The sequence below is a fragment of the Molothrus aeneus genome, chromosome 7 (assembly GCF_037042795.1).
Source record: "Molothrus aeneus isolate 106 chromosome 7, BPBGC_Maene_1.0, whole genome shotgun sequence".
In the NCBI taxonomy this organism is placed as follows: domain Eukaryota; kingdom Metazoa; phylum Chordata; class Aves; order Passeriformes; family Icteridae; genus Molothrus; species Molothrus aeneus.
This window is the reverse complement of record NC_089652.1, coordinates 5,854,305-5,867,207: the sequence shown is the minus strand read 5'-3', so window position 1 is coordinate 5,867,207 and position 12,903 is coordinate 5,854,305. Positions and strand designations below refer to the sequence as shown.

The window sequence follows — 12,903 nt, the reverse complement described above, 5'->3', positions numbered from 1 at the left end:
CAATATGTTTTACATATTGAATGCTTCTTGCTTAATTTGTTTGAATAAATTTATTTGGCTGTAAGTTTGACAGCTTTGCAGTTTGGAGCTTATGATGCTTCTGTGGCTTGTATAGAGACTGAATTTTGTTACATAAGTAATAGGAGTTTTTGTCACTTGAATTTATCCCTTGGCTGTTTCCTTTCCTGAGCAAGAAGAATCCCTATGCTGTAGCTAGGCTTCCTGAACAGTCATATTAACTGTGGGCATGTGAGCCCAAGGAGTGGGTGGCATCTCTGATTCTACCTTGCTTTAGCACTCTTAAGTACAGGCTGGACAGGAAGTTCTTGCTGTCTTCTAAATCACTTAAGCATCTATTCTTTTTTGGGGGGGTAGAAAAGAAAAAAATATAGATTAAAAAATATATCTCACATCACTGTATTTAATGCAGATCAGTATGCAGTTGTAGGATGTGTTCTTGGCTAAAATACTGGGTTTTAAATATGCTAGAAAAGTGTCTCAGAGCAGAACATGATAATGAAGAGTTAGACCTGTACTTGCTTTTGAAGAATTACCCATTCAGTATGTGCCTTCTTCCATGATAATATACACTTCTGTTACATTAAATATTTTTCTTAATATCTTGTCTATTTTAAAGCCTGGACAAACTGCATACTGCACTTTCTGAGCTCTGCTTCTCAATCAATTATGTACCAAACATGGTGGTTTGGGAGCACACGTTTACCCCAAGAGAATATTTGACATCTCACCTGGAAATCCGCTTTACCAAGTAAGAAACATTGGAGAGTTAGAGACATTGATACACAAAATAAGCCTTTGCTAGTTTATGTTGGAAATATTGTGTACTTACTACATTAAACTAGGTGTTAAAGGTGGATTGTGAAACCTGTGAGTAGAATCCCAGCAAAATGATTATAAGTTACATGTGCAGGCATACACAATAGGCAATTCCTTTTTTAAAATAAAATATGTTGAAATCCATGTAATCTATTTAACAGCCAGATCCTGCATTCCCAATCCTGTGTATTTTGTAGGAGCTGGTGATGGCTGTTTGTAGGCATGTATGAAGATATCTATTCCCACCATTCTTTTGCACAGTGCTGGAATGTTTTTGAGTATTTGAGTCCACTGCCTTGCTGAAAGGAAGCCTAAAAATCAGAAGTCAAGATCTGACAAAGCCAACTGAGAATATGTGCAGTTACTTTTCTTTTTTTTTTTTTAATAAAGTGTTGATAATTGATATTCCTGTGTGTTCTTACCTTGATCTTCCCACAATTTTTTACAGAAACAGGCAAATAGCAGCTTCTGGAGAGGACTTCATATTAAACCAGCCAGTTATCCTGCTATTTTATACCAAAGATTACTGGTTATATATTTCAAGCAGGGTATAAGGCTTAACCAGTTTAATCATTCAGACGTAATATTAGCTCACTGGAGCATTCCATCAGTAAGATAAGGTGGCATACAAATGAAGATAACTTGATGATGTTTTAAGAAGTCAGCTCTTCAGGTTTATGAACTTAGACCAGTGTTAGTCATTTGTGCTTATTATTTTTATTTGGAGGAGGTCAGCTTGTGGATTGGGGCTGAAGCAACAGGCACATTACTTTCAGAGACTGCTTTCCTTTTTTTTGCTTCATGAAAGAAATGAAACTTGTTAGCAGAACATAATAGATATGCAATTTAAAATTATTTTTCAGATCTGCAAGTGGCATTTCATTCAGAGGCTTGCAGTGTTCCTTAAAAGACAGTGTTACTGTCTCACTGTTAGGGTTTCTTTACTGTTTTAAGCTCCTCTGTGTCATGTGTGCTTGGACTGAAGCTTATTATTATGCCACTTAATCTTGTTATTGTGTCCATTTTGAATTTATTTTAAAATAAGACACTACCTCAGAAGTAAACTCTTGAAAATACTTATTTACATATGTTCAAGCAACATCAAAAAAGTTACTCTAAATAATGTGTTCTCCTCCAGAGTAACTCATCCTGTTTACCTGTGATGAAGGTTGTTATCTACCCATTTCTTTTTTTTTACTTTCTGTACTGTCTTTGAAAAGTACATATTACTTAAAAGCTTAGCTCTTAAAAGTCTGAGACCATTATAAATTTAAAATAAACACTACCACAAGTATTTGTTTACTAAGACTGCCTTAAAGGATCCCCTGACACAGTGTTTGAGGACTTGGTTCCAGTGACATACTGGATAAGGTCCATGTCCATGTATGATAAATGCAATATACAGCCCTTCTAACAGTTCTGCTCTACCATGAAAGCTAGCCTGTGAACATCTATTTTTATTTATAGTGAGAATTTGAGCAAATTAAGGTATGTCCTGCAATTTCTTGGTTCCTTGATTAAAGATAGAAATCACTGTTTTAGCTGAAGGGAGATGTATTTTTCATAATAGGATTTCTGTTTATTTACTTTACGTATATACTGGATATATTTTACAATTCACACTATACTACAGCTATGTGGTTTTTTTTAAGGATATTTCAAACTATAACAGCAGCTTTGGTCAAATAATGTTTTGTGTTAATATGCTTTGAACACTTGAATACATGATTGCTCTTGCATTTCCCATAAGTTCTGCATTTTAAAAGACTTGAACAAAATTAATTTATTTGCTGAAGTAGTTACATAAGCCTTGCACAGTGTAGGTTGCTCATATATATGTGGGGGGAAAAAACGTTATTTAAAAAGGGCTTGGTGAGTATTCTTAGTCTCATGAAATTTTTACTGGAACCACAGATAGAATTGCCTTTGGAATCCAAAGCAGTTTTTAAAAGTGCTGCTGTAGCATGTGCATTGATCAGAGTTTTATACATGAGGATTTGAGCAGTATTCAAGTCAAGTGAATATTTTACATGCTTGAAAGGGTTTCAGACCAGGTTGGATGGAGCTCTTGAGCAACCTGGTCTAGTGGAAGGTGTCCCTGTCCATGGCAGGAGGGGTCAAACTAGCTGGTCTTTAAGGTCCCTTCCAACCCAGGCCATTCTGTGAAAATCTGTGGATATAAAATCGTCTTTATAGCTGCATCTTTGTTGAATTTTACTAAGAAATGAATTGATTTGTTTCCTATCCTTTTGTTTCCAAAAGGTCAATTGTTGGAATGACAATGTATAATCAAGCAACACAAGAGATTGCAAAGCCTTCAGAGCTGTTGACCAGTGTCAGAGCCTATATGACAGTCCTGCAGTCAATAGAAAATTATGTACAAATTGACATTACACGAGTGTTTAACAACGTTCTGCTTCAGCAAACCCAGCATTTAGATAGCCATGGTGAGCCAACCATTACCAGTCTCTACACAAATTGGTAAGTATTGCATGAATGCTTGTTAGAGAATTTTTAGAGATTTTTATTGATGTTGTTGTTTAATGAAAAATCTAGAATTGGAGAAGTGGAGTTATATTAAATTCTCTTAAGTTTCCAAAATCACATTTTTATTTGTCTCTGTACCTGTTAAAAGCAGCTTGAAATTTGCCTGTTGGCCAACTTTTACTTTTTATAAGGATGAGACATAGAGTAAAATGCAGGCATCAGTTGAAGTATGAAAATAAAGCTTTGCTGTCCCTTGTCACACAGCTGTATTTCATCTGCATAGAGTATCCATGAAGATGTGCCTTTTCATCTAAAACATTTCTCCTTTCTGATAAGGTATTTGGAGACTTTGCTACGGCAAGTCAGCAATGGTCACATAGCCTATTTCCCAGCTATGAAGGCTTTCGTGAATTTGCCTACAGAAAATGAATTGACATTTAATGCTGAGGAATACTCTGATATATCAGGTAAGCTTTGATGCTTCTACTCAATATTTGTGAAGGACAGTTACTGTTTTGCTTGAGTAATTGGAATAACAGCAACTCTCAGAGCAACTGTTACTGAAATAACAGCTAACTCTTAGAGTTAACAGTTGTTAGCTTTCAGTAGTATTTTAGGTACTTTTTATTCTTGCTGCCTCTTGTCTCACTTTTCCTATTTTTGCTCAAAGTAGCATTGCATTTAAGCTAAAGAGATGGGTATATTGTGTGTCAGTTTACTACCATACAAATTCTTGTCTTTAAAATTATGCTTTTGAGTAAAATATTTTTTCACTTAAAACACCATGCTGCAAATAAATGAAGATGGAATATTGGAAGTATAAGAGTTTCTTTTCTTTCCCAGAAATGAGAGCCCTATCTGAACTTCTGGGACCATATGGCATGAAGTTCTTGAGTGAAAGTCTGATGTGGCACATCTCTTCACAGGTTGCTGAGCTTAAGGTAACCTTGGAAGCTGGTGGGTGGGAACATTAATTGAAATCTTCTTTAAACAGAAGGAACTTCAATGTTCAGAAGAACACAAGAGATCTGCATTTTCTTAGCTATTGATTTTCCTCTACATAAAGATAATCACTTTTCCCTTTCTGAAATAGGGTGCATTGAGACTGCAAAAATATTTTTATAAGAATAAACTATCTATTTTTTGCTTGAAGAGAGTTTGAGAATACAGTTTGGCACAGACTAAGTTCCTCAGCTAGCAGGATCTGACATTTTAGAGACGTGATTATGCAATCGCTAATTTAAATTTTAATCTGTTAAATATTTGGAGAATGATTTCAGGAAAGTTATTACATGTACTCTAATCTTACAAGTTGCTGATATGAGAGCTGTTAAAAGTTAGAAACAGACACATTTTCTTTTCTTCTGGCCAAACTGAAATGAAAACTACTGCACTTGAGTTTAACTGTTTCTGGCTAAGGTGTTGGGACTTGGAACTATGTCTTTGCTTTTTCATATTATAGTGGAAGAAAATTTCAAGTGAACTGCACCAAGGTTTAACAATCTGACTTCCACTCTTGATTCAATTTTTCAATTTTACCAACATTAAATTTCAGCTTAATTAATGAAAGCAACAAACCCAAAGAATTGATTACTTTGTGAATTTCTAATTTTATTGTAATATGTATACTTTTCTTCTAAAAAGCTGAGTGGCATAAGGACGTATTGTCTGATTTTCACAGAGTTAAATTCCTTTGCTTTAAGATGTGGTACACATTGCTCAATACAAAAGTCCTGTTCTAAGGGGTATCTGGTATCTAATTCTCTGCTTTTTGATTCAGAGCTTGCTTTTGTGTGTAGTAGTGACTGATGATGATACTGATCTTGTAGTCCCATTAAGAACACAGTGGATACATCTCTGTCCCCTGGGGTCAGTTGTTTATCTGCCAGGTTGAAACGTCCTAAATCAGGCATTTGTGCAGTTGACATGCTGAAACCTATACCTGACATGGATCCGTCCTTCTTTATAGAAACTTGTGGTGGAGAATGTTGAAGTTCTAACACAAATGAGGACCAGCTTTGACAAGCCAGACCAGATGGCAGCACTCTTTAAAAGATTATCATGTGAGTATCTAACAAGATCCTGCTAAAGATACAGACTTATTTTCTATATTTGAAAACGGGAAAAATTAATTTCTCTGTATTGAATATCCATAAGCAGCAAGATGTATATGAGCTCATATAAACTGATGGATTATTTTGAACTTTTCCAGTCTTCTCATGTACAAAGTGAGATTTCAGTGTTATTTAGTGCACAGGCACTATATTAGTTATGAGTTTTGAGCATCATTTCAGGGATGATAATACCTAGCTGTAGCAGCAGTAATGTGAAAGCCTGGTACATAGCTTAATGTGAAACAAAAAATAATTACAGTCAAGAGGCATTTTTGTCCTCAAGAAAGCACAGAACCAGTGCTAGAATCCAGGACTGCCAGCTGTGTATACTAGGTTTCATTCCAGGAAGTGGTAAATGTGATTGTCTTCTACAGAAAATCCCATTGTGGATTCAGCTATAAAAACCTGCTTTAGCTCTGGTTATTTTGGCTCTTTTAAGGAAGGGCTTTGTTTCAGTACCTTGTTGTTTTCAATATTTTGTGTACTATTTTGTTTCTCTTTTTTGAAAAACTGATCTTGTCAACTTCAACATTTTGTCCATTGTTCTCTTTTCAGCTGTTGACAGTGTTTTGAAGAGAATGACAATTATTGGAGTTATCTTGTCTTTTCGGTCATTGGCACAGGAAGCACTTAGAGATGTAAGAAAGAACTGAATATGTTCTGAATCATTTTCATTGTATTTAACTTAATGGAATTGTAGGATATTTGAACCTTAACTGTTGAGGAATGCTTAAAACGTTGTCCTCTTAAAAGGTTGATGACATGTGGGTAAAATGGCAATACTCAGTTGTAACTGAACTTGGAATTGCAACTTGGGGTGAGGGAATCTGTTTTTTGAGTACTGTTCAGAGAGCTGTTACATTGAAACATCACATTTAGTTTAGATCATGTTTTCTGTGTTTACTCATTTTAAAGGCTTCTATTTCTCTTCTTTATTGCAAACATTTATTAGACTTTAATATCTTAAATCTACAAACAAATGCATTAAATAAAAACCATTAAAAAGGAAAATAAGCCCAGTAAAATAATGGTAGTGTCGAACTCATATTGAACATGGGAAGCAATTTTTCTCATTTTGTGCATATTTGTGTCTTTTAGGTCTTATCCTACCACATTCCTTTCCTTGTAAGTTCCATTGAGGACTTCAAAGATCACATTCCAAGAGAGACTGACATGAAGGTAATGTTTGGCTGAAAGGGTGGTAGAGTAGTTTTGGAGTTTACTGAAAATATGGAAGCAACAAGACTTTCATGTTTAGTGTTGAACATCCAGACACAAAGAACACCCTTTTTCTACTTTTTTTTCTTTTTCTTTTTTTTTTTACCCCCCAAGAGCTTAGTAATGTGGATTTGCAGCCTCTTAATGTTCTGGGGAAAAAATCACAACCAATTGATAGAATAAGCACAAGTCTCTGTCTGCCTCTGATCACATTTGAGAACTTTGATAGACTTAAGAACAAGATTTATCAAGTGTTAAAACAAGACAAGGGGAAGAATGCTGAGCTGCTCCACACTGTGTCAGCTAAGTAAGCATTAGGAGCTAGTAAAAAAAAAAAATATTTCAACACTGTCTATGTGCTTGGAGTTCTGTGCATGTAATAGTGACAAGTCTGATTTTTACCTTAAATTGAAATTTTTTGAAAATGCACTGTGCGAAATGCTTGTTTAAAAATGCTGTATTTCTAGATGTTGGCTTATGCTTTAGATCTGGTATACAAAATATGTCAGTTTCTTTTGCACATTAAAGAAAGATGTAGAAACAGCTAATTGGAAGTCAGGGTGTTGCTTTGGAGGTAATGTGGGCAAGTATATGACTTCTGTTTGGCTTGACACAACAAAATTACCATCTGGTGCACAAAGTACAGACACAGCTGCTCAGTGGAGGTTAGAAACAAAATCTACAGTCTCTGTCTAACATTTGCCAAATCTCTGAAATTCCTTAGTGCCTCAAACTCATTTTAAGCATGACAGCAAAAACTTGCTTCGTCATCTTGACATGAAAGCATTCAGTGCTGTCTTTCTTCTGGTCCTCAGGTGGCAATGAATGTATATGAACTGTCATCAGCTGCTGGATTGCCTTGTGAGATTGATCCTGCCTTGGTAGTAGCACTGTCTTCCCAAAAATCAGGTAAGAAGTTCCAGCTTCAAACATAAAAATGTTAAAAAGAGAAAAGAAGTGTTTAAAGTGGTGGGAGGAAACTTGTATATCTTGACTTCTTTGTTTTCCTTCAATAAACTTCATAAATGGCATAAGAGGATGAATTACTTGTGCCTTCTGTTTGTTAGTGTTGGCTTGAGAATCTCTTCAAATACTCATGAATGGATTTGCTGACCTAGAAAAGGGTATCAGATAGATGTAGAAGGAATTTAATGGTGAACACTGCTGTAATTCAGCAATCATGACAATAAGAGTGTCTAGTGAACAGCTTGATCAGTTCTGTTGCACAGATGTGTGACAAATCTGTCAGCTAAGTAAGCATTAGGAGCTGAATGCAGCTTGTGAATTTCACAGTATTTTGTTGCCAGTGTATCCTACAAGTGTTAACATGAAGTTTACAAGGGAAAACAGTAAAATAAACATGTTAGAGAATTAACATGTGTCACACTTCCTCTTCATTGCTTTTAGGCACTGCTGTCTAAGCTTTTCAGTTTTGTTTACTCTGGCATGTTCAAAGACATGAATTAAGACTCCTAAGTGTTTTTTGATGATCTTCAGGTTTTTTTCCTATCTTCCTTACTGAGCATTTCATTACTTTTTTTTCTCCTTGTATGTTCTGGATAGTTGATGTTAGAATGAGGCCATGAATATTTTAAATGCTACCTAAGTTGTTTTTTCTTACTTCAATTGTAGTTATTTTGAGAGGGGAAAATACTATTCAATATTTGAATTTAAGTCCCAAGCACAATTTCTTTGTGCACTTAAAAAAAAAAAGCCATCCAAAGTGTATTTGTTCTATCTTGTATGTATAATATACAGAAGTATATTATTGTTAGGTATCTGGTATCTAAAATGCCATTTAAAATGTATTATTTTCATTGTGGTACAGCTATGAAATGTTTAAGCTAGGTCAACAAAGAGAATTTCTGTATATTCTCATAATGGTTTATGATCCTGTATTTTGATTGTTACAAATATTTTGCATTTATTCAGTTTTTATAGAGATAAATTCTGCATGTCAGTAATTGCTAACTTTTTTTAAACTAATCTTAGGCATGTGTGTGATGATGCTGCCATTTTTTTAAGCATAAATTGACAAGAATGCACCATCCCCTTCTGCTCTTTTGCCAACGGGAGATGCAAGAGAAGCTCTTCTTAGCTTAGAGCAATAACTGGCTTTATACCAGCATGAAAACATTACTATTGTGTTCATCATATTAAAGACTTAGTAACTAAATCATGGGAAGCAATAGCATGGCAGTGGCTTCTTTTTGTTCTCCTACATAACAGATTGGATATTTTGCAGCTCTACTCTGTTTCTTTTGGCAAGACTGACATTAATATTCCTCTTTTCACAATACAAACATTGACTTTGTTGGATTTTGCTTTAAATTTCAATTTGGTCAAACAATTTACATTCTAATCTACCTACAGCTGAAAGGAAATATTTCAAGATAACTTCTTTAATTAATAAACAACTTTCTTATTTTTGTTTTTTAGAAAACATTAGTCCAGAAGAAGAATATAAAATTGCTTGCCTTCTAATGGTCTTTGTGGCTGTGTCCTTGCCCACTTTGGCTAGCAACGTGATGTCTCAGTACAGCCCTGCCATCGAAGGTAATGTAGAGTCTGCTCAGTACTTGCTGGGAATGCTGTCTTCACAATGGTTCTGTTAGTGTCTTGAATGCATTCACCTTTAATATTTAATTGAATTCTATTCAATTTTATATTTTTATATAGATTATATTTATATATTAATATTATATATATATGTAATATGTATTTATATTTAATTAGAGTGAAGAAATTTAAAAAGCACTTAGCCTTAATTCAGGCAAGTTCTTCTTAAAGTGCTTTAAAAAGCATTTACTTAACTCTTGTCGGAGATAATTTCTATGAAAAATTAGTTTGGTACTTGAAATTTTCAGAATCGTTTAGACACTGCAGGGGGCAATCTTGTCCTTAAGTGGAATCATTCAAGCACACATGCTGCATTAATGAGCATGACACTATTTAATATAAATATATTCTAGTAAGTATTAATGTTTTAGTAATCTTTACATTGGCCTTGGGCCAGTCATACAAGGTGTCCTTTCTGTATTTTATGTGCTGTGTTCATATTGCCAAGCATAAAGTTTTGGAAACACAATCTGGAAGGTGTAAGTGGTGAGCAGAATTATTTCCTACACAATAGTTCAACTTTCTTATTTAAAAAAAAATAATCTTTGCCTCAACAAAATTCTTTGCATGTAATCCACAGTTTTCTTTCTTTTTTTAAGTTGAAAAAAGACAGTATTGTTCAAGCACACACAAAAGTCACCTTTTGGCTGTTCAAGCTATTTCCTTTGTGCTGTGTAACATGACTCACATAAAGACCATGTTTATACTGCTTCCATTCTCTGGGATGGATGTTTTTTCTAATTAGTTTTGAAATTTGCATTATTTTTAATTTGCTCCAAATTGTAACTTACAAAATAAGTTAAACTGGCATCTGAATATTGAAAGTACCAGTAAAATACCAAAAATTTAAAAATCTTTGTGTATCACTTAATGTAGTGTGCAAATCATATTTTTAGAGACCCAAGATTGTTGTTTTACATGGGATTAATCTGCCTTTTCTTCAGTTTTGAATTATTAGGGATCTGTTGACTCTGGTTTCATTTTAAAACAGATAGCATGGACTTCTCCAGTTGCTTAAAATGTTAGATAAATCTGATGTATGAGTAGAACTTGAATATTGCTTTGAAAATGAAAGAATTTTCAAGTTAAAAGGTTTTTCTGATGAATGGGGAGAGCAATCTGTAACCTGCAGAGCTGTTTTCTGTTATTTGGGCTCTTGAAGTATTTCTATTGCTCTTTGCAAACTTTTTCCAAATCATGACACTTGAATAAAAATCTTGGAATATAGGTGAGAGCAGGGAATATCTAATGTGATTGATGAGGTGCATGGGTAGAAACTTCCTTGTTTGAAGACTGTCAGTTTGACTGTCTTTACTTATTCCAAATGAACTTGTTTATGTATATTTAAGATCACAGCTCTTTAAAAATTACCTATAGTTTTGTAAAAGAAATCTTCTGGGAGCACTTCCTGCTACCAGTTTCTCCTTCAAAGGATCTTAGCAACTCTATAGAGTCTCAAAACCTGCATGGCTTGCCAGGGGGGCAGAACTACAAGTTTTACTGGTGTTTATATTTTCACATTTACCCCTCTGCAAATTAATTGCTAAGAAAATGTCAGGCTAGCTAGAGGTTCTCCAGCAGGTTAAATTTCAGGTGGGTTTGGCTTCTTCAAATTTCCTCTTTTCCCAAAACCCTCAGCCTGCTAAAAACATGACTATCATGTTTTTAGCAGGCTGAAACAACAGATAATTCTTCTGTTGAAGATAAGCATATAATCTTGTGTCTGTTTTATATCATGTAGCTTAAATATTCCAGTTTATGTGGTTTCATTTACATTAAATAACTCTTAAGATGAAGTCAGGCAAAGCCTTGTTTCAAAGTGAGCTCTTGAAGTACAGTTAATAGATGACATGAAGCTGTGACTGGAGAGAAGTTCCATCTTGCACTCAAATAAGCCCAACATATTAGAAGTTGTTCTGTGAGACATGGCCTGTGTATTACATAATTTTTTACTGAGTGGGCTCTTATTGAGAGGAAAATCTAGCAAAAGGTATACATAAAAAATGTTCACTCTACAAAAATAACTGAACAAACAGAACAGACTTTGTCATTCCTGCCTTCCTTGCATAATACTACTTTTTCTTGTGTTCTACCCTTGTTGTAGAACATCTGGCTTGAAACACTTAATATAAATGGTATTTCCAGAATGTGAACTTAATAAATTCTGCTTTATGAAGTAAATTCCCTGGACAAATCCTGAATTAATCCATCAACGAGTCACAGATTTGAAGGAGTTTCAGCTTTCTAATCTGGCAAGACATATCTCCCAGATACAGACAGTGCTTGGACAGCTGTAGCAATGTCTGTATTCCCTCTGTCTGCTTCAAGATGAAGTCTGTTTCTTCCACTAGTTCCAGATAAAGGCTCAAAGTCTAACAGACCTTTACTTTTGTTTCCAGTACAGAATCTGAACTGCTAGTCAAATACCAGGCTAGAGGTCTAATTTGTCAACTAGAGGGTAGAATAGAATACTAGTCTGCAAGAGCCCTAGCTCTTCTCTAAATACTTGAAACCTGTTGTGAATTGGAACACAGCAGTTCTTTTGCTGAATTCCCTTGTTGATGCTTTTTCTACAGCCTGAGACGTAAAAATGAAATCTCTTGAATAAAATGAGCCTTTTCAAAGACAAATACATATTTGAATCACAATTAAGCAGAAAATATTTTCTTGACCGATGTTCATGTAAAAATAGGAGACAAAATTGGAGTATCAAATCTGGGGGCACTGCTGAAGGAGATCCACAGGGATCTTCTCTGGGACCTACAGGTCAGCAAATTCACAGACCACCTGGATGGGGGGCTGAAGAGTGAGGTGAGAAAATCTATATATCATGTGAAGCTGTGGAGGGTATTATAGGAGTGAAGAGCTGCAGAGAGGTATGAACTGAGTAAACTGGGCAATAAAATGACAGCTAAAAGTAATTTTAGGTAACAATCGTGATGTGCATGGAGAAAAAATGGTTTTCTCTCATGTGGAGTGATGGGGTCCAGCTGACCTCACTATTCAAGCATGAACTTGGAGTTATGGTAAATGACTGAATGAAAAGATGAGCTCATTGCTCAACAATGGTCAAAAAATAAGAATCAGCATGCTCGAGTACTTGTTAACTCCTTCAAAGACCACCTCCTTTTCATATGTTCACACTTGCCTAAGATACTTGCCCATGTGTACATTAATTCTGTATTAAAGTGGTATATTTGCTTAATTTGCCTGGAATAAATACCAGGTTTACTGAGTTCTTCTGCTCTCTGTGAAAACTGGTGTCATTTAAGCACTTCCAGGGCTCTGAAGCCTGGGTGAATTTTAGGCAAGATGTTACATATGAAAGTCAGCAATAGAATACCTTTGTTCTTGAGTACCTGCAGATCTCTTTGAGTGATACTGTCTGGGCATGAGATGTTCATTTACACAGAGGGGAAATAGTCAATTAGCTTGTGAAAATCCTGTCTTTTTGGCCTAGACAAGTGTTAACACTTTGAAGTTTTGTAGAAACCAAATAGACTTCCAATATATCCCTTATTTCTAAAAGCCCCAGGTTGTTTCTCAGGTTGCTGTGACCATTAGGAGATGAAGGCAGAGCTGTATTCTGGTGACTTTCCTGATAGCAAGTTCAGTGTGGAAGAGTTCC

At 35.1% G+C, this 12,903-nt stretch overlaps 1 protein-coding gene across 4 annotated transcripts in view; it reads left to right on the top strand.

Moving 5' to 3' along the window:
- Positions 1-12,903, top strand: part of NCKAP1 (NCK associated protein 1) — a 53,300-nt gene that overhangs the window by 35,020 nt on the left and 5,377 nt on the right. For all 4 annotated transcript variants that reach the window (XM_066553123.1, XM_066553122.1, XM_066553121.1 and 1 more), the window contains 9 exons: positions 638-769; positions 3,100-3,318; positions 3,661-3,791; positions 4,168-4,265; positions 5,294-5,387; positions 5,994-6,076; positions 6,537-6,617; positions 7,472-7,565; positions 9,096-9,212. In XM_066553123.1, the coding sequence (XP_066409220.1) occupies positions 638-769; positions 3,100-3,318; positions 3,661-3,791; positions 4,168-4,265; positions 5,294-5,387; positions 5,994-6,076; positions 6,537-6,617; positions 7,472-7,565; positions 9,096-9,212 (1,049 nt within the window). The remainder of the gene's footprint in view (positions 1-637; positions 770-3,099; positions 3,319-3,660; positions 3,792-4,167; positions 4,266-5,293; positions 5,388-5,993; positions 6,077-6,536; positions 6,618-7,471; positions 7,566-9,095; positions 9,213-12,903) is intronic.